Genomic DNA, 22,158 nt, shown 5'->3' with positions numbered 1-22,158 from the left:
AAAGGATTCATTGAATAAGCACTGTTTTCATCGTTTCCATATTTACACACATTAATGACTAAGAACTGACTGCTACAAATTACTAATAGCGAATTCTGTGAAAGTTCTAACTTCAGCGGTTTAAAAAAAAAAAATCTCCTTTGAATGGACTTTAAACTTTCTTCCAAATCACTATCTCTTTTGGGAGCGTGAGAAGTTCAGAAAGGAGGAGAATCAGTGTTTCCTGTACAAGTTAAATGCTTTTTCAATTTCCACTGAAGTTTCCTCTCTAACTTAAAGCCATCGTCCAAAAATGAGTAACATTTCCCTGGAGTTAACAATGTCATGGTATTACATGAATGCTAAGAAGCTGGCGTTCACTCTGGAAAATGTGAATTCAAAATCAAATCACTTCATGATCATAAACTACCATGTTTTCTGGATCATCAAAGTAGTCTCAACATAGTTGAGACAGTTAATGTTACATAAACAGAAGCAAACTTTTAACAAAAATAAGTTTATAATGGCTAATGGCCTCTAAAGTTATTCTAGTGCAGTTAAGAAAATTTTCTACTAGCAACTTTTTCATTTTTAGTGCTAAGACTTCTCAACCAATTTAGACAAAAATCTTTATAAAAGGTATTTCACTTAACTGTTCAGTCAACTATGTTTTGAATATACTTTAGTTTTTTTCTTGTTCAATATCACCATTAATAACATCCAAATGATAAACAGTGATGTCTTTAACACTGTGATAATATTTAAAGAAAAAAGGACCTGTTATCACATTAAAAGACCTTACGGTATTCACAATTCTAATTAGTATTTCTTTTATCTCTTCACTTTCGTTCTATTGTCAATTTTTGCTGACGTCATTGGATCTCCTTCAATCAACACCATGGCACTCTAATATAGAGTACTCTAATATATCTAATAATATAGCTTAAAATTAGTAAAGGTGCCATATCTTCTAAACAGTAAACGGTCTCTACACATGCAGTCTCTCCTACCAGGCAAAGTAGGCTAGACTTTACTTGTGCTTACTTCCTTCTAGGTTAGAAGCTATATCCTAAACAGAAAAAGGCTCCCAACAATCTCAAGTAAATAGAATAGGGATTTAAAAGGAAGAGTTTACCGGGGCCCAGTAGGTAATGTAATTAGTGTACAGGAACAGTTATAAACTGTATAGGCCCTATCTGAAGGGGACAGCAGCTACTCCACTCAAGATTATTTTTCTGATACAAAAAATACATTCTTAGCACTGCCTATCTTTTGTTTTTCAGAGATAAGACACCCTGATTTTTGTGTAAAATAGGACTTTAACAGCTAGAGTAATAAAGCAGCGGCTAAAGGATAGTCTGTTGGCTGCCAATTTGTGGCTACTAAATAAAACACTGTTCTTAAGATTCTCATTTGTATTGAAACACAGAAAACTCTAGGCCCCGAATTCAAGTCATCCCTTTAGAGAAATTATTTTCTCACTGAATATTTGGAGGACTCAGCCAAACTAGAATCAAAACATTCTCCCACTTACTCCCCTAATTCTGTAATGCCAACATTCTATATTGACTTTACTTAATAAACACATCTGCCACTATCCACATACAGCACAAGGTGGCTAATCTATGTAACAGAATGAAATCAGTAGTATTAACATAAATACAACATATTACCAACCAGATGTGGATGTCCTAACATTAGTCAGCACTTCTTGCTTCTGAGCATGAGTTATATGAGAAATTTCCCATACTGTTTAAATATACCATATTCCCTAATCCAGTTGCATTAGATAAAAACATAAATAAATAAATAAATACATACATACATACATACATACAAATATTACTAGAAAATTAGCATGTGGAGTATTTCATGGTTCTTTTCAGAAACATGATGTAAGCTGATTCTCAGCATATCCTTGCCAAAGAAACGGCAATTTTTTTCCCATTTTAAGGATTAGAAAGCAAAAGTCAGAAAATAGAATGAGTTCACCAATATAAGAAGTAGTAAAAGCAATTCAAATTTAGATTTGAACTCAGTTGGTTTCTCTCCACTAACTTCAACATTTTCTTTAAGGTTCATGCTTAAAGAAATGGCTCAGAAAAAAAGGACAAATAGGGAGTACAAATAGCGACAAAACAAGAACATTAAATCTTAATTATCCAGCTCCCAGATTTATTATGCCTTCAATTATGCAGCCTAATAGCTAATCTGGAATTCAGCATAGACAAATTGAAAACTGTCATCAGTCCCAAAAGTAATAATCCCAGTGAGGTCTAGTTTATGCTTATAGTTGCAAAAATGCAACACAGCCCTGAAAGAATTAGCAATAATAACCTAAGTAACCACTTTGTATTTTCCCATGTATAAGCAATAATCAATGGAGTCATCTTGTGGACGTTGAAGATAAATTTTATAATCCAGGATAGAAGGCAAAAAGAGCAGATCATTAAAATTTCCCCAAGGTCCTACTTTGAAGATCAACATAAACTGCTTTGATAATTTCAACCTAACCAGTTTTTCTCCAGTAATGAAGAACAAACTGAATATCTGGCTTGAATTGTATAAAATATCTGAATACAGTGAGCGGTTCAAACTATGAGAGGTATGAAAATGACCATGATTAAGGACAAAGCACATTCACTTCCTATGTCATATTCACTCTAGGGCAAAACCTTACTGAAAGGCATGATGGATAAAATCTCTCTCACAACACTAAATTTGTTGTTCTTTTCTTTTGGGGGCAACCTCATATTACTGGATTTATATAATGTAATGTTCATATTATTATAATCTACTATATCACATAAAAGACTCCTAACAATTTCAAAGAGTAGTAAGTTAATGAAGTGAAATATGCTAAATTTGTCGATGAAACTGAATCAGTGACCCCAAATATATTTGAAGCCAAAGAATAAATGACCAATGATTAAGAAAAAAAATTGTCAAAAAAAGAAAAAATATAAATGCAATTTTGTGGCAAGACAGCAATTTCAAACTGTTAACTTGTGTAAATATAGATCTAATATTTTACCGTCATGAAATTAAAAAAGAACATACGGAATATATGTTCTAGAATACTCAAAATGAATTCTACAGTCTCTTAGCAACTAAAGTTCTACAAATAAGCAACCTAATAAATAAGCAACCTCCTGACACTAATGAAAGATTATAATTGTGATAGATAATCTGGTTTCAAACTTTTGTTTTCATTGTAAAAGCCTAATTGTTCTTTTATTAAATAAACTTAGAGTAATACTATACTTTTAAATTGGAAAATAAATACAAACCAATAAAATATCATATGTATCATTTTTAAATACAGGGGTCAATCACAAGAATTTAATGTGCAAGAAGTTGTTTTCTAAAGTTGCAGTACTTAGAAAGTTCAAAACTTACTGTTCTATGTCATATTAGTCAGGGATATATTCATATATCCCTTGACAAAACTAGAGAATTATACTATAACATTTATTTAAAAATTTTAGTAAGCACCACAATTTAAACACTAGAGTTTAAAATTTCTGGTATCTGAAATATTATGTAAATAAAAATTTCATTCTTCTTACCCTCTGGGTCACTATTGACTTACCATATCTCAATAAATGTTTCCACTTCAGAAGAATGTTAAAGTCTTTTGAAAACTGTGAAACTAAATTTACAAAATCATTGAATTACATTATTTTTAAATATACCACAGGTTTTAACTAGGACTAAAGTAGATATCAACAATTAATATCTATTAACCTAAAACAACTGAGTATTTATTTAAGCTCTCTTGCATTAGAATACATTAGCTAGAAAGAAAAGGAGTATGCAGACCTACATATGAACTTGTTTCTAATTCAAAATCTGAATGACAGAAAAATAAATTTATTATTTAAAAAAATCTGAATGACAATTTAAGCAAAAAGTAATTAGAATAAAAAGTTAGCACCCTTAAAAATGTGAAAGAATTAAATGGCCAAGAGGAGGCAGCATAATGAGAAAGAATTAGAACCCAGAGTACAAAAAAAATCTGTTAAAAATTTTTTTTCTTTCTGTGCTATGACTTATATTCAGAGAATTAACATTCTTCCCAGAAAGCTACCAAACAATAGCTCCAACACACACACACACACACACACAGAAATCTCACTCTTCATGCAAAACAAGGCTTATTTATGGCTCCTTTCCCAAAAAAAAAAAATCTATTCAGCAAATACATTGTTTTCAATTTCTACCAAAAAAAAAAAAAAAAATCAAACAAACTAAAATATCCAACACAAAAAGAATATAAGTTATTTAAGGTCAGAAAACACTATTGTGGTGATCAAATGTTCTGACAATGACAGAACATAAAATGGTGAGAAATTACAGGAATTTAACCTTTGACCTCACCATCCTAAGTACTGTTTCCCTAAAAGAAGCTTAAAGCAAACATTTCAACTTCCTAGCAAGCAAGCTCTAAGTTCACCTTGCCTATGTAAACTCAGTAAAATTCAAGTATTTTTTAATTAAAATGGTCAAAGATAAAGAGTAATTGGTCCTTACCTCTGGTCCTGATGCATGTGCCAAGTCTCCTCACTGGCATAGTTGCTGCCTAAGCAGCTACAAAGACCAGGTCAGCAGCCATTTTGAGACAGCTGCACTGTCTCAGTTGCACTAAAGTGTAATTAAGATGGCTGCAATGTGCACTCAAGAACTCACACAGTGAAAACTCAGCTATGTATCAAACAAAGCCCCTCCCACTTTGTCAGTCTGCAGGAAACTGAACACTGACAACAGCTAATGCATATACTGCAACAAACAATGCAGCTGCCTAGGACACAGAAAACAGAGAAGGCAGCAAGCCAGTTTTGTAACACAATGCCTGTGAATCCGGACTTGCAATACAGACTTTGGGCACATCCAGATCCCAGGCAGCCTGAAATCCATGCCACATATTAGCAGTTACAGAGATAGAGCCAAATCACACACAGCAAACATCAGGGAATACGCTTGAAAGAAAGCCTCCATTTCAGTCCAGAAAAAAAAAAAAAAAGTCTGCTCAAGGCCTTTTTTTTTTTTGTCTTTTATAGTACTTTTATCATGAAAAGAGTGCCAATTTTTATAGTTTCTGGAAAATTAAATTGTTTAAATCCTGATAGTCAATTTCTACTTATAGAAGGCTAATTAAAGATTTTTTTTCCACCACAGAGTCTAAACCCCCAAGTACTGAAATCTAACAGAATGGTTAAAGCTTGCAGTCAAATTTTTGAATCTTGACAATAATTTTAAATAACTGCAGGAAGAGACTAGAGTCATTACAGCTATGCTGGCAACAAAGCTTATTTTGAGGAATCTGCCATAAAGATAAAATAATTTCTTCGCTTTTGTAGTCCAGATGGCCACAAAGATAACTCCAGGTGAGTGTTTGGTCCCAGGGCAAATTAAATTTCATTCCCTGCTCCAGACCTCCCAACATTTTAATATGAGGGGAAAACAAAGAATGTAGACACCCCGGGGGATAAAAACCAAAAAGGGAGAACAGTAGACTAAAATTCAATATGAAAGTGAGTATGCTAACAAGACAAATTTGAGAGAGATCCCAACATATCTGGTCTTGGGAGTAACCTACCCATCAAGAGAAGAGAAAGACAAGATCACAGAAAGGAACTGTTTGCTTGGTAGCTCATATCTAAGAAATCTACCTTCTCCTTTTTTCCTTGGTTTACCCTTCTTAAGATCTAGCTGCCCTATGTGATCTTGTGTCTATCCATCACATGATATAGATATTTACTAAAATTCATTAAGGGTATAGGAAAGTGGTAGGCGTACAGCTTAAAGGAGATTGGCACAAATTGATAACTGTTCCAGCTGAGTGATGGGCACATGGAGTTATTTCATTCTATTTCTGTATATATTTAAAATTTAACATAATAAAATTCAAAAATAAGACAAACGTAACTCAACATTTTTTATTTTAAATTCAATTAACTAACTCAGCTTCTTAAAAGATCCTTACATATTCTCCAAGGGGCAAACTGTATAATGTATGGTAAAGACTTAAGTACTACATTAGATTAAAATATATATATATATTATGCTTAACCAAGCCACATTAATTCTTCAAAAAAGAATTGTTTTTTGAAGATCACTCTGAGGGTCACTCAAATCTATTTGTTAAAAGCAAGACATTGGTAAACTGCAGAAGATTCAAACAAGATAGACATTACTGTAGCACTGAAATGGGATTAAGATTAATGGGAAGACAAATAACAAAAATTTTTAAAGCTGCCAAGTGAGCAGCTTCTGATATTTAGGATAGGAGATTCTTTTGGAAGTCTGTTCTACAAAAATTTAAACTATGTAACACACCTTCAAATGTACCCTGTCCAATCCCCCATCCGCACCCCAAGCCTCCCATATCCTCAAATACCTTTCCAATGTAAATCCTGACTACCTTCCTGAGCAAACTAAGCTGCTAGCTACTACTAACTGGCTATAAGAACTACTTTTTTTTAAAAAATTTTATTTATTTTTTTCATGAGAGACACAAAAATAAAGAGAGAGGCAGACACACAGGCACAGGGAGAAGCAGGCTCCATGCAGGAAGCCTGATGTGGGACTTGATCCTGGGACTCCAGGATCACGCCCTGGGCCGAAGGCAGGTGCTAAACTGCTGAGCCACCCCAAGAACTACTTTTAACCCAATCTAGATCTCAAAGTAAGCAGAATTTCCCTCGTTGTACCAATTCTCCTCCAGCCACTGGAATCATTTTATTAAATAAACTTAGAGTAATTTACCAGGTTTCCTCTATTATCCAAAGGCACATGAGAAAACAGTAACTACACTGATTGTGTACTTTACACATAGCACTTAGAGGACAAAGGAGTACAGAGATACATTAATATATATCAAGCCTTCAGGTAAGTTTTACATGCATTATTTCAATTGATTCTCACACTAATCTACAAGGTAGTTATTATTTCCAACTCATGAGTGAAGAATACAGACTCAAAGATTAAATAACTTCACAAAAGTGTCAGGAGCTGCAATATATGCTAGACTATACTCAGTCTGAGTCCATGGAGCTTCATTCACCCATCTCTTCCCACACAGGTTCTGTTTCTATGCATTATGAAAATGGTTTAGAAAAGGAAAATGTTAGGCTGTTATTCAGATAACTGGGGCCACTGTCAACAACATGTTTCACTCTCTAGCCCAAAGAAACAATTCTAGTTCACCAGATAAATCATATTCCGGACTCAACCTAAATTCTCTCATGAGTAACAATATTTTCCTTACTCTGTCTTTCCCTTTACTATACTCCCCCAAACCAAGTGTAATTTAGCTTTCAAGATCTTTTGAGCATACCATCAATATATTCACCACATATCTATCATTCACTTGTGTTTTTATATATTAGTCCGTAAAGGACAGAAATCACAACTTAATTCATCTTCCATTCATTTTCATAGTACAAAACACAGCATTTATTTGATCAATAGATGGTGAGTTCTAATTAATTCCCAGTGTTTTGATTTCTACCACAAAAACCTCAGAAAATTCTATATCTTTAAGAACCTTCATTTTAAGATCTCAACTCTTACTTTCTAAGAAAAAATAGCTAAAGACTCAATTAAGTTTTTAGCACTGGCCTAAAACAACCTCTGTACTTTAAAATCCAAGATGGAGGGGTGGCTGAGCGGCTCAGTCAGTTAAGCATTTGCCTTTGGCTCAAGTCATAATTCCAGGGTCTTGGGATTAAGCCCAATATTTTGCATATATAAAATATTAAAAATTCACAGAACCTAAACAGAAATTCTATCACTCTCATATATAGAAAATTACTTTTATTTAGTTAATACACTTTAGTTGCATATTATTAGCAGCCTTACACATCCAAAGAAAACAAACATTAAAAGGGTGTTAAGATAATGAAATGAAAACACATAATTTCACTCCCTCAATTCTCACCAAATCTACTGTAAAGGTATTTTTTGAAAGCATAAATGCTCAAGAATGAGCAGAAAAGTAAAAGAGAAAATATAGCTAAGATGATTTTGGGAGCTGGAAAATAAGCAGAACCACTGGTAACTAACTTAGGACTTCCCCACACATCATATTCCATGCTTCATTGGGGGCAGGAATCAATTTTAAGTTACACGACAGCAACTTCAAAAGACATAGCAAGTAAAAGAACTAGGCCAACGGAGGTGAGCAGAGCAAAAAAGATGGTGTGACTAAAAAAGGGAATACTAGTGAAAGCTATTTTTGAATCAATAAGATAAACTACATATCCTTATCACATTCCACAAAATACCTCCTCTCCACAATCCTAGCAAAAATATAAAGACAACATCCATAGTTAAAAATGATTAGCATACCAAAGAGAAAGGGATTGAGTTCTTACTGCAGAGACCCCTAGTCCTCTTTCTCCATTAATCTTTCAGAATGCTGGCAATCAAATCTTTATTCCTCATGTATAAAAATGGAGAACTATTTTCTGAGGGTATCTGAAAAGCACAAGACACAAGATCTTAAGGTCTAGGGCTCTCAAACGACCGTCAACCCAGAAGCACCTGGGTGGCTCAGTCATGTAAGCTTCTGCCTTTGGCTCAGGTCATGATCCCAGAGTACTGGGATCAAACCCACATTGGGCTCCCTGCTCAGCAGGGAGTCTCTTCCTCCTCCCTCTGCTCCTGCTGCTTGTGCTCTCTCTTGGGTGCTCTCTCTCAAATAAAACCTTAAAAAATAAATAAATAAATAAACAAACAAACAAACAAAGCCAACCCAAATAAGCCGAAAAGACATTAAAAGCTGACAAATGTAAATATTTCCATCAACTTTAAAAAAATTTTTTGAGAGAGAACATGTGCAAGTAGGGGTGGGAGGTTGCAGAAGGAGAGAGAAAGTATCTTAAGCAGGCTCCACACACAGCACAGAGCCCCATGTGGGGCTTGATCTCATGACCCTGAGATCATGACCTGAGCTGAAATCACAAGTCAGATGCTTAATCAACTGAGCTGCCTAGGCCCCCTCTAATCAACTTTTTAATCTTCCACAACATATAATACAGTCAGGCAAGGCAGAAAAAGGCAACTGAAAAGTCTACCATGGAAGACAGAGGCCAAAAACAAACTAAAACAAAAAACATGAAAACTATTTAAGAAAAAAACTTCAAGAAAAATTAATATCCGCAGATAAGAAAAAAATGTTGCAATCATATGTCAAGAATAGAATACCAGGGGAACCTGGATGATTCAGTCAGTAGAGCATGAGACTTGATCTCAGGGTCATGAGTTCGAGACCCACATTGGGCATAGAGTTTACTTTAAAAAAAAATAGAATACTACAGGAAAGGACCAAAAATAGAAACTATGAACATGATAGAAAAAAAATGAAAAACTCAACAGAAGAACTAGATGATAAAGTTGAAGAAATCTAACTGAACAAAAAGACAAAGTTGTAAGCAGGAGGGAAAAAAAAATCTAAGAATAGTGGAGTACCCCTCCAAAAATTCACATTGGAATGATAAAATAGCATAAGGCATCACAATGAAATCATTTAGGACAAAGTTCCAAAACTGAAAAACAAGAGTTGCCAAACTGAAAGGGCCTGATGAATGCCAGCAAACAAAGATAAAGAGATCCACATCAAAGAATTACAGTGGAATTTCAAAACACTAGAGACTATTAACAGATTAACAGCTTTCAGCGAGGGGAAAATCAGAAACATGAATGGCTTCAGATTTCTCAGCAGAAACTGAAGCAAGAAGATAATAAAACAGTGTCTTTAAAATTCTAAAGAAAAGTATTTTCCAACCTAGATTTCTATACCTAGCCAAACTATCAATCAAGTATCTAAAAATATAGTGACAATTTTCACACACTCCTGATTTCAAAGAATATACTTCCTATTTACTCTTTCTCAAAAAGCTACTAAAGAATAGGGTCTCCTTCCCCTAATGACAGAATAAATCAATAAAAAGGCATGACACATGGAAAACAAAGGTACCACATGGACAAGGGATAAAGGAATTCCCTATGTGGTAAGTAAAATTCTGATCAAAGCAGTGTACCACATGTAAAGGGCAATGAGGCCTCTACAGTAAGACTCAAAAAAAAAAAAAAAAAAAAAGTCAAACCCTTGCTGCCAATGTACCTGAGGGAAGATATTAATTTACTTGAAATAAACATCAAAAGATCCTTAGTAAAGGACTATTCCAAATCATCCTAACTATTATTAATAAGTAGAAGAGGCTCTGGGATATGCCTCCTGGTTTAAGTTGACATTACCTTCATGAATCAACATCAGTCATAACTCTATCAACAGAATGGATTCTGGATTCAGAAAGGATTTCTGTGATTCTGTTAGTCCGGTGAAGACATTTTGTATAAATAGATTACTTAACCCTAGATAGGTAAAACAAAAATTACCTAGGATTAAATAAACTGATTTAACTATGGTTAATATTTTATCTTTAATGGTTACAGAGAGAAAATATTTTCTTCTTAATCGATCTTTAAACTTCAATTTAAAATATACTTTGTGTAAGTAATAATTTAAATAATATCTTGATTCGGTATCCTCAAAATTCCAAGGGAAAAATATTCTATGAAAGATCTTAATATTAGTTATAATTAATAAGCCACCAGAACAATTAAAGAGCAATTCTGTAGGAAAATACTAATTAATTGGGCTTTATCTAAACTGATTTTTTTTAACCTTTTTATAAACCAGATAAGAATGTTTCCCTCTGAGAAGAAATGTGTGGGAAATATCAGAAAGGGAGACAGAACATAAGGACTCCTAACTCTGGGAAACGAACTAGGGGTGGGGGTAAATGGGTGACGGACACTGAGGGGGGCACTTGACGGGATGAGCACTGGGTGTTATTCTGTATGTTGGTAAATTGAACACCAATAAAAAAATAAATTTATTTAAAAAAATAAATAAAGCACCTACTATTGCTAAAAAAATAAAAATAAAAAAAGAATGTTTCCCTCCTATCAGGATAAAATTGGATAAACAAATTGGTAATCATGACTACTACAAGAGAAATGTAACATATAAAAAAAGGTAACTTATAATTACGTATGATAGGGAACAAGGACTGCACCTCAAATGTAGAAATGATGCCTAGTAAGTCCTCCCAGAAACTAATTTAGTATGTCTTCTCTATTTCTGGGTTCCCAGGTTTAATAGGAATAAAGAATATCACTTCCCAATAGACTAGAATATTGAAAAATATGGAAACCTCAGAACCATAAGACCCTAGTTTTAAATACTGCAGTGAAAATTCGCTGAGATAAATTAGACAGCTTTGGTTCCTGATCTCATAATTAAGCAAGTAAATAAATTACTACACTTTACAAAATATCTAGACTCTTAAACCTCATGCCAAATGTATGCAGTTTTGCTAACCAGACAATAGGAAAGTCTGTATTAATCAACTTCTCATTAGACTTGTGAAAATTATCCAAAAAAAAAAACAAACAAACAAATCAGAAGATCATTAAACAAATTTATGTGGTCAAATTTGTGTCTTAAGGGGCAGGAATCTGGCCACAGGAATGGTTATGGGAGAAAACTGACACTTTGTTTTGCTACAATTTTGAGCGAGCATATCCACTAGTTTCATACCTGGATGGTAAATAAAACAGGACAGAGCACTTTGCACCCTTAAATTAAAAAAAAAAAAAAAAAAAGATTTAATTTTTAAAAGGGCCTATGTGGATTTTGTCCTCAAAATAAATCATCTCATCTCTAACTCTGGCAATAATGAACTCTGAAGATATATAAATAATGTGAGAAAATGACTGCTTTTTACCACGAAGAAGCTTACTGTAAACTTAGTAATTTTCCAGGGCTTTTATTTGTTAAATACCTTCTAAAATAAAACAGTCCTAAATCTAGATTCCTTCACAAACCTTTGCAAATACACTATTTTTTTAAATGCTTATTTTTCCCTTTTAGTGAGTGGTATCATAAAACTACTTTTCTAAATTATTTTTTAAATGAATTTAAATTCTAGTTCCAGTAATCAAGAATACTGTCATTTTCTGTATAGCTCCTGCATTGAAGGACTCCTTATAGCTGCACCTAGCTGCCTCTTAAATATTCATGCCTAACTGATCCATCAGTTGATTGAAAACAGAAAAGAAAAATATGCCAGGAAAAATCGCTAACCGTTTTTTATATCTAATCTCATTTAACTCTCACAACCACCCTACCAGGTAGGTGATACCACCATTTTATGTTAATACAGCTGGGAGATTCTAAATGCCCTGATCCCAATATAAAATTAACTGTTCTTTCCACTTCACTATGTTACTGATTTTAGGAAAATCCTCTGTCTTTTTCGTTCTTCATTTCTGCCATCTTCCAACTTTCAAATCACTTAAGTTTGGTGAAAAAGGAAGGAATTACACAAGGAATTACACAAACTTCAAATGCAAAATAATTGTCATCATCTCACCAAAACCTTATTAATTTGCATATATTACCTCCTTAAGAGTTATATCTTAGAAATTACTAAATGGTAAACAATGGTATCTCCTTGTTTTCTTCAATTTTTTTAATGAGATGAAAGAATTTTTTGCTAAAACTTGACTCACAAATTATAATTTTTCATACGCAGAGTGCCTGTCAAATCTTTTGACAATTTATCCAGTGGGTGCTTAAATAAATTATGTGTTCAATTATTAAAAAAAAAAAAAAAAGCCTGACATCAGTGGATAATTATGAGTTATATGAAAAAAAGGAACTAGTATATCTTACTTCCCTTTTTTTGAACCTCCACCTAAAACAAAAGGGTTCTAGTATTTCAATAAGAAAATACTTATTGACTACTAAGGCAATATGGAAAGCAATCTTATACTTTTAATAGTGGCCTTATCACTCCTAATTAAATGGATTTTTCTTTAAAATGTGACATTTGTCAGCCGCATCAATAAGATATAATTCCTAACTGCAGATAGCTCATGAAGCACTACACAACTATAAACACAGAAGTCAAAAGGAATAAATGCCTTTAAACAAGATAGGAAGTAAAACAGAGTTTAAAAAAAAAAAATTATGGGACGCCTGGGTGGCTCACTGGTTGAGCGTCTGTCTTCTGCTCAGCGCATGATCTGGAGTCCTGGGATCGAGTCTCACATCGAGCTCCCTGCATGGAGCCTGCTTCTGCCTCTGCCTATGTCTCTGCCTCTCTTTCTCTCTCTCTCTCTCTCTCTCTCTCTCTGTGTGTGTGTGTGCGTGTGTCTCATAAATAAATAATCTTAAAAAACAAAATTAGAGAACTTACAACTGAGAATAACAACATCCTTTATTATTTATAATATGTAGGCACCATGGCAGCAATGACTCTTACTTAACAAAAATCAAAAATCTTATATCATATACCAGGGAGCTATTCAGAGTTCTCCTAACACACTACCTTCTTTCTCATTTCTGATACTCTGAAAACCCTATTTATCCCATTTACTGAAAATAGCTTTCTAATTCATCCCTTAAAACACAACTCCCCTAAGATTTCCTTCATCTCCCCCATTACAGTTTCACTTTCTGGGCCTTACATGAATATCTACTGGGTTTTTTTTTTTTACTTACATAGAAAGCTGTTTTTAATTATTAATCAGGTAAGCTTTATCTATGTGCAAAGAATTTACAACCACGATCTTTTTACTTGTGTAAATTACAAAATCCTCAAAAATCACATTTTCCATCTTCAAGATGTATATTTCACACTTTACTGAAGAAAAATAGGATCTGGAAAAAATAATAAAAACATAAATTCGGGGCACTTGGCTGGCTCAGTCAGTTTAGCATGAGACTCTTGATGTCAAGGTCATGAGTTTGAACCCCAAATTGGGTGTAGAGATTACTTAAAATTTTTTTTAAAAAAGCTTTTTAAACATAAACTCAACTTTGAGACTAAAACAAGTAGTTCAAACAACTGTCATTCACAATTGTCACTACCCGCAGTCCTCAGTCACAGTTTTTCATCCTTTTAAAATAAACAAGTTATCTGGTAAAGTTTAAAAATATTAACACTGAGGGGTACTTGGGAGGCTCAGTGATTAAATGTCTGCCTTTGGCTCAGACTGTGATCCCAGGTCCTGGGATTGAGTCCCACATCAGGCTCCCTGCAGAGAGCCTGCTTCTCCCTCTGCCTATGTCTCTGCCTTTCTCTCTGTGTCTTTAATGAATAAATAAAATCTTTTTTAAAAATATTACTGAATAAATAACAAAAATATCACACTGAGATTTTAATATTAAATTAAAATTCCAATCTTGCAAAGCTAAACATGATTTAATATGTTTGCAAAGGCAAGCAGAAAGGCTAAGTATTTCACCAAATAAGATAAATAACAGCTAGACTCTCAACCACAAATCATGACTCCAAAGCTCTCAAAATTCCACTTCAAAGGAAGATATAGAGGAGTGCTGGGTAACTCAGTCAGCTAAGCATCTAACTCTTGATTTTAGCTCAGGTCATGATCTCAGGGACATAAGATCAAGCGCCACGTCAGGCTCCACACTGGGCATGGAGCCTGATTAGAATTCTCACTCTCCCTCACCCTCTGTCCCTCTCCTGATTCTTTCTGTGTCTCTCTTTAAAAAAAAAAAAAAAAAAAAAGACAGAAAACCAGTTTTCAATATCGAATTATGAACTACTTTCAGAGACTTTTCCAGCTTCTTTTATAGCAGAAAGGGCTAGTTACTCCCTAACACTCATTTCTTTCTTTTTATAAAATTCCTTAATTTTAGCTGAGCACATGGCTGTCCAGTTAGATATATTAACCAGCCTTCCTTTCCCAACTAAGTATGTTCCAATGACTAAACTCTCACCCATAAAATATGAGTCAAAGCAATACATGCCACTTCCAGATCATGTTTTCAAAAGAATGAGGTATGTACTCACTCTCATTGCCCTTTCTCTCTTGCCCCTGGTTGGTGGAAACTGTGGAGTAGTCATGTTCGACCCGGAAACCATGTTAAGTCAAAGCCACCCCCTAAACAACCTTCTGTTTTATTATAGGAAAGAAATAAACATTAAGCATCCTTAAACATGGTAGTATTTTCACAGAGCAGTTAAGCCTTTATTAGCTCCTGACATTTACCACCTAAAAGGAAATGTCAACAATAGCCTCTTTTCTCTTTGGTATTTTTCACTACAACTTCTTTTTAAGACACTTAACCTAATAAGGGTAACAAGGCAGATACACTCCTATTAAACTTCTAAACCTTAGTTGAGAATGTGCTGAAGTAGTCACATCATTGACTGTTTCACCAAACATTCTCCTGGTTCTCAAAATGGCAGATTGTAGTCTCATCTTCTAGGTTTACCTTTCTACAAAATTGAAAGGTACTATCTTTGAGAACTACTGGCTCAAGGAGAATTCCTTTAAAAGCTCTGTCAGTTCTGAGAATCACTACTCTAACATTCAAGTCAAATTTCTCATTAGAATGTAAAAATGCCACAGAGTACTGGACAAATAATTCCTAGGTACCCACAAGACAATAATTCCCCCAAAGTAGCACAAGGCTATACAAACAATAAAGGAACAATGAACTGTATAGTATGACATTATTACACTACTACCTCACATCAAATAAAGGGGCCCTCTCTCCTAAATTAAAAAGTATATAGTTCATTATTCCTAGTTATTAGATTAAAAAAATAATAAAATATTTTTATAATATTCTGAGCGATGAAAAACTGCAGACATGAATCATGAATATTTTCCATGATAAAGTTAATAGGTATCTTCATTTCTCAGACTTTCATGTTTACAGAGATCCAATTATAAGGTCTCTCACAAGGTCCTGTCAACTGTACCCTTAGGCCTATCACATTTTTTGGAAAGTGGCCAAGAAGATGCCTGAATCATTCTCTTAAAACTCAAAAATGCAAATGATTAAAATTCAAAACTGAAGACATTCACATTGTACAAACAAGCACTAGTACCCTGGTATTCTCATTTTTCAGGCATTAAAAAAAATGAAAATGCTGCCCAGCTCTCATACTGTCTCCACCATGTAACTTGAAGCATATATAAACAAAGCTTAATTTTTTGGAATTTGCTTTTCTATTTTAAATAAGCTAAAAGGACAGGATAAACCACTTATTTGCTCTGGATTTCAGGACAATCTGAGAAAGAACAGTGCAAAATCATTTTTAAAGTCTTGGGCTCTGTAACGAACAGAATAAAGTCAAATGGGCAAGAATTTCAAAAGAGAAATTCCACTAATGGAAGGATAATTTCTAGATGCCCTAGGGAAGCTACAGAGACTATCGCTTTTTTACCCTCTATCATTTACATTATGCTAAAATATCACCTAACTTTTATCCACAATACAGCCCACATGGGACTCCCTTGAGAAAGTACATATGCCCATGTATGAATTTTCCATATACCTCAAAACTTAAAAATTACAACATAAGCCTTTCTAAACTAAATCATACACTTCTTTGCCTTCCTGAACAAGTTAAATATTCTCTATGATCCAGAATCACTAATAAGATCATCAATTACCATGCTGAACATGTTATAAATACTGACTCAGCTCTAGGAATATTAATTCCCAAACTATATGACCTTAAAACGGTTTTTAAATTCTTGTTTCTAAAACTTGAAATCTGACCCCTCTTCACTATCAAGATGCTAGCCATCACTTCCAGCTCCTATCCATTTGTGTTTCTCTAGTAACACTTCTCCTGTCCCAATTTTGCTATTTCTCATCTACTATAGTCTGAAAAACTAAGTACATAAATTGTCATAACTAGAAAAAGGATTCAAGAGCAAAGGTCACATAAAAAAGTAAAATATGCAAATTTTTTATGAATGGTTTTGCTTGAAAAAGACCCAAAGATGGGAATTCTTCATTTCAAAAGTTTCATTTAAAAAAATAAATAAAAAGTTTCATAAAAGCCAATAATACCTTAACAACAGATTTCTACCTATTTCCTAGATTTATTTTCATGAAGTCAATTGGCACAAAGAATAGATTTAATAGACAATGAATATATACTAACAATTAGGAAAATATCCTTATGAGACTAAAAATAAACATGAAACCAGAGACTAAAAATAAAAACTTTTTAAACTTTATTATAGCACTAGGCTCCATCCAGGTCAGAAAAGTGACTTAGAGAACTTTTTAACATTCTTCCATTAAAAAAAAACAAAACAACAACAAAAAGAAACCTACGTTAAAGAAAAATTTTGGTTTCAAATATTGTAGAACACTTTAACTTGCCAACATATTTTCCCACTTCTAGCTTCATATTTGCACTATTTTCATATCACCATGTCCTAAGGCAGATTAAAAATAGAAATGCAGTCTTATACCCTATAACAACTTATCCCTATTAACATTATATCAGCACTAGGAAGCAAGTAAAAATAACACTTTAATGAAAAGTAACAGGTATCGCAAATTCTCCCACTCTTCCTTTAAAAAGGACATTTTATGGAATCTGCAGAAAGTGTATTCTATTCGTAAGTAAAACAAACAAATAAAAAACAGTATAAAGATGTAAACTTATCCCAATTTTGATTTAATGCAATTCTAAACAAAACTTCAAATAACTGACTTTTTAAAAACTTAACCAAATTAATCTAAAGTTTATCTGCAAGAACAAGGGAAGGCTAGTTAACAAATTGTGAAAAGGAATTATGCACCTTGCCCCTCCATATATGTATATAGTCTAGAGCACTACAGCAAATAAAACAATGCACTACTGCTATATGAATAAGGCCCAAATACAGTGATGAAAACTGTAACTCTCTCCCCAGAAAAATGACGTATGCACATTCACATAAAGTTGTATATGTCAAGAAATCCATGGAAGGATCTAACAAAGAAGGCTCTTAAAGCCTATCTATAGAAACTCCTGAGGCCAATGGATCCCAGGTTAAAGATCCCTAGTAGAGGAACCAAAATTATAGCTCAAATCTACTAACTGATAATCAAAATTAGCAACTCCAGTAGGAAAAAAGATCCCCAACATAAAATTCTAAGAAAACCAGGTATTTGGAAAAACTGGAAACTAGCAACGCATCTTCATACAATATGGCAAAATAAACCCCATATACAGATTAAAACACATATTTTTAAAGATCATTATAATATGTAGAAAAAATAAAACAGGTGAATATTTAGTTCATCTCAGAAAAAGTCATATTTTCTAAGCAAATAAGTTTTAGAAGAAATCACAAATGAGAAAAAATAATGCATTATGCTACATAAAATGGGAAACTTCTGAATATATAAAACCATAAGCAATTTTAGTAGCAATAAACTTTTAAAAAGCTACCAAAAATATGAAAAGCAAAGGGCTGTATCTATAAACAGCTGTACCAATAAGAAAAATGTTAACATCCACCACAGAAAAATACATCAAAAAGCCTCAAACAGCCAATTCACAAAAATGAGCTAATGCACAAAATTGCATATATAGACATTAAAAAGTTCAACTTCACTAGTTATCAAAAAGAAAAAAAAGTTACGAGCTACTTTTTCAGCCACCAAATTGATAGTGGTATGGGAAATGCTTTTCAAAAAAACTAAATTTTTATTAATTTTGTAAATTATTTTAAAATAATTTCAAAGCCTTTTGAAGCAGTAATTTCAAAGAAATATCATGAGATGCAGTTCATGACTCATGTGCAAGGATGTTCACCGTAGCATTATTTAGAACAAAAAAATGGGCAACAAACAAATGGTCAATAAAAGAAATGTTTAGTAGGTCAAACTATATTCTTATTAGAAATAACAATATTATGCAGCCATTTAAAAACATTTGAAGAATATTTGATGATTTGGGATATTTTTACAACATAATATTATGTAACCATTAAAGAACACTTTTAAAAGAATATTATACATTTAAAAAGCGTTAGAGTATTTTTATAAGAATAAGGATATAGGAAAATGTCCACAGTGTAATACTAAAGAAACAGGACTGAAATTATGGCCCAAGCGAAAAACTAACTGATCAATATTTATTGAACAATCAATACTTATTGGTCAACAGATCAACCATAGAAAAATTTTTTAAAAATCACCAAAACATTTAGGTTTTTTTTCTAAATGCTGCTAATTCTGAACACTTTTCAAATCTGCTCTAAGTAAAAAAAGGTATTTAAATATATGTATCACATATTCAAATCATAGTTTTTTTAAGATTTATTTATTCATGAGAGACACACACAGAGAGAGAGAGAGAGAGAGAGAGAGAGGCAGAGACACAGGCAGAGGGAGAAGCAGGCTCCATGCAGGGAAACTGACGTGGGACTCGATCCTGGGACTCCAGGATCACGCCCTGGGCCAAAGGCAGACTCTAAACCACTGAGCCACCCGGGCTGCCCTTCAAATCATAGTTTGTTTTTTTTTTTTTTAATTTATGATAGTCATACAGAGAGAGAGAGAGAGAGAGAGGCAGAGACACAGGCAGAGGAAGAAGCAGGCTCCATGCACCGGGAGCCCGATGTGGGATTCGATCCCGGGTCTCCAGGATCGTGCCCTGGGCCAAAGGCGGGCGCCAAATCGCTGCGCCACCCAGGGATCCCTCAAATCATAGTTTAAAGAAAAAAGGCAATTTTAAAATGGTTTGCGGCTTAATTATCAAAATTTTTTGTCTAAACTACATTTTGTGATGTTTAAAATCTACAAAACTAAAAAGGTTTTAAATTACCCCAGTAACTTAGTATTCATTCCTTAAGTAATCTAGTCTTAATATTATATGTGTTGCATATGTGCCAAAATTTGTGGCATCATAACTACCAAACTAAAATTGCAAAACATGCTTGTTATTGAAAGAATAATAGCAAACGGTGGACATTCAGACAATTCATTACTCTTAGTTTTAAGTTTATAGTAGTTGCCTTTCTAACATACAGCAAAATTATCTAATATTTACATTATACATTATGTTCCTCAGTGTTTTCAAGTACCTCTTACAATCTTCAGCATTAACCTAAGAGGCAATCATTTGAATATTCAAATAAAAACATAAGCTTAAATATAAAAACCAAAATATTTCACTTTTTTTAACCTAAGTATGTATATTAATATACACAGAGACAGAAAATACAACATATTTTCCACTCTCAACATGTGAAATAATGTCCCAGGAGGTGGGGGAGGGGTGTGCTGGGTAATCGCCCCAGAAATATAAAAGGGGAGGAGATTACACAACTGCCCTCTAAATATATTTCTGTGTAGAAGAGTCCAGAGGTCCAGGAATTATATGAACGGCGAATTTCCTGTTGAGGAAAAAAGAATTACCTTTCCTATCACCCCATTCACTCTCACCTGTGACGTCACTTTTTAAAAATCCACCAACCAAAACTATTCCTTTCAATTACATCTACTTAGCACTAAACGGTACTTGCTGTGGGCAAGAAAAACGTCCCTAACCAACCATTATAAAGCACTAGCCACTTCTTCATTTGACAGATGACTGATTTAAAATTAGTTTTCTATAATAACCAAGAAACCAATTATTGTACACACAAACCACAGGTGAAGTTCATGAAAAGCAGTTACAAGTTTTTAGTTTGGTAAGAAACAATTTGCACAATGATAGAATTTTATCAAATTGTATAACACCTCTCCTAGGGGTGTTATATAAGATTTAAATATAGTGACACAATCATTGTAAACTAAAATAATCAGCAGCATGCTTACAACTACCTCCTTTGAAAAACGAAAACTAGGAACACAATTTTAAGAAATCAAACACAACTGTAACTCACACACATGTAGATGGGACATTTTTTTTTAAAGAATCAACTGATTTTTTTTCATTGATGGTTGCCTCTATTTCCTCATAAAGGCCTCAGTTTAGTTAGTTCTTTGCAGAATTCTTTATAAGAAACACTTACCAACCAATTTTTATTTCACATATCATAACAAATAAAATGCTAAAAAAAAAATGACTTAACCTTAAAAGTCGGAAGAGCAAAAATGATCAAACTGAAACAGTAAAGGACAAGTGATCAGAGACTGAAAAAAAATCTAAAACTCAAATACAAGTATGATCAGAAGCACACAAACTGTTAAAATCAAGACTTGGATTGAGATTTCTTTCTAAACAACAGTATTCAGATCTTCCCATTGTCCCTGTCCCCTCATATTTCCAAAAGTCAAATTGTTTCTATTTTGTAAAATTCCCTGATAACAGAACTGGTAAAAATAGGGTTAAAAATGTTATTTGCAAACATGTAGTTCAATTAAATGTACTTCCCCTGAGACCACCACTAGGTGCTGATCTTCGTCTCCCTAAATAGAAACTTGAACCCAGCAATATCCTAAAAGTGAAATTATAATCGAGAACCACAAGTGACAATCATTTTTACAGAAAGTTAAGGTCACAGCTTCTCAGAGAAACGGAAAAATATAGAAAGAGTTTGGGGTCAGTAGAAGAGACCAACACAAGACAAACGTTTTCCCTGAAAAATGTGAGAATAGGAGGATAAGAAAATGAAACTCCTCAAGAATGAGGAAAATTAAATCTAGAACCCAAATGGCGTCCAACAAGAACATTAGATCTCGAAAATGAATATTGCGCTTGCGCAGCCACCGCCCCGCCAGCTGCACAACTGCAGCTAGAGCCCGACCCCGCAAGATCACGTGCTCCCATGCAGCGCCCGCCCGCAGCTCCGCAACCGCGCAGGCGCACACACAACTCCCGCAGCCGCCATAATGCGGTCTTGACTCTTCATAAATACAATAGTAATTTAAGAAAATGTGGTTATAACAGCCCCGAGGAGTCACATATACCTTCCGGGGCGGGAGATGAGGGAGGGGGAACCAAGTTCCTTCCTACAGAGCCGTTCCGCGCAACCGTCCTCAACGCGGCCGCTTCAGTACCGCGCGCTTCAGTCGCCGCGCCGCCGCTGCCGCCGCCGCCGCCTCCGCAGATTCAAAAACAAACCCGCTTCTCCCTTGCACGCGTCGGGGCCGTTATGCAAATTAATGTAGGCGGGGCTCCGCGGTCGTAATATTGGCCACGCCCACGGTGCTAACAGCCAATAGGCTCAAGGATAAGCCGTTCCCTATGCAAATCTCCTGGTTTTTTATTTGAATGAGGGGAATTGGCCACGCCTCCTGCCTTGGAAAGGAGAAGGAAGTCTGAGGTGGTGGCGCTGCGCCTTTCAGTTGCAGTGTGAGGTGTGTTTTGAGTGGAGCTTCGCTCA

At 34.2% G+C, this 22,158-nt stretch overlaps 1 protein-coding gene across 4 annotated transcripts in view; it reads right to left on the bottom strand.

Moving 5' to 3' along the window:
- LOC121479955 (activating transcription factor 7 interacting protein) overlaps window positions 1-21,910 on the bottom strand; it is a 110,060-nt gene extending 88,150 nt beyond the window's left edge. For 2 of the 4 annotated variants that reach the window (XM_041736107.1, XM_041736106.1), the window contains exon 1: window positions 21,743-21,910. Coding sequence is in view for 2 of the 4 variants with exons in the window: in XM_041736104.1 (XP_041592038.1) it covers window positions 4,513-4,529 (17 nt within the window). In the remaining 2 variants the exon portion in view is untranslated. Of the gene's footprint in view, window positions 1-4,512; window positions 4,950-21,742 lie in introns of those variants that run through there. The other 2 variants (XM_041736104.1, XM_041736105.1) reach the window with 1 other exon arrangement.
- Window positions 21,911-22,158: the final 248 nt, after the last annotated feature.

This window comes from Vulpes lagopus, chromosome 21 (assembly GCF_018345385.1).
Source record: "Vulpes lagopus strain Blue_001 chromosome 21, ASM1834538v1, whole genome shotgun sequence".
Taxonomy (NCBI): Eukaryota; Metazoa; Chordata; class Mammalia; order Carnivora; family Canidae; genus Vulpes; species Vulpes lagopus.
Note: the sequence above shows the minus strand (reverse complement) of the source record. Positions and strands in the feature narration are given on the sequence as shown.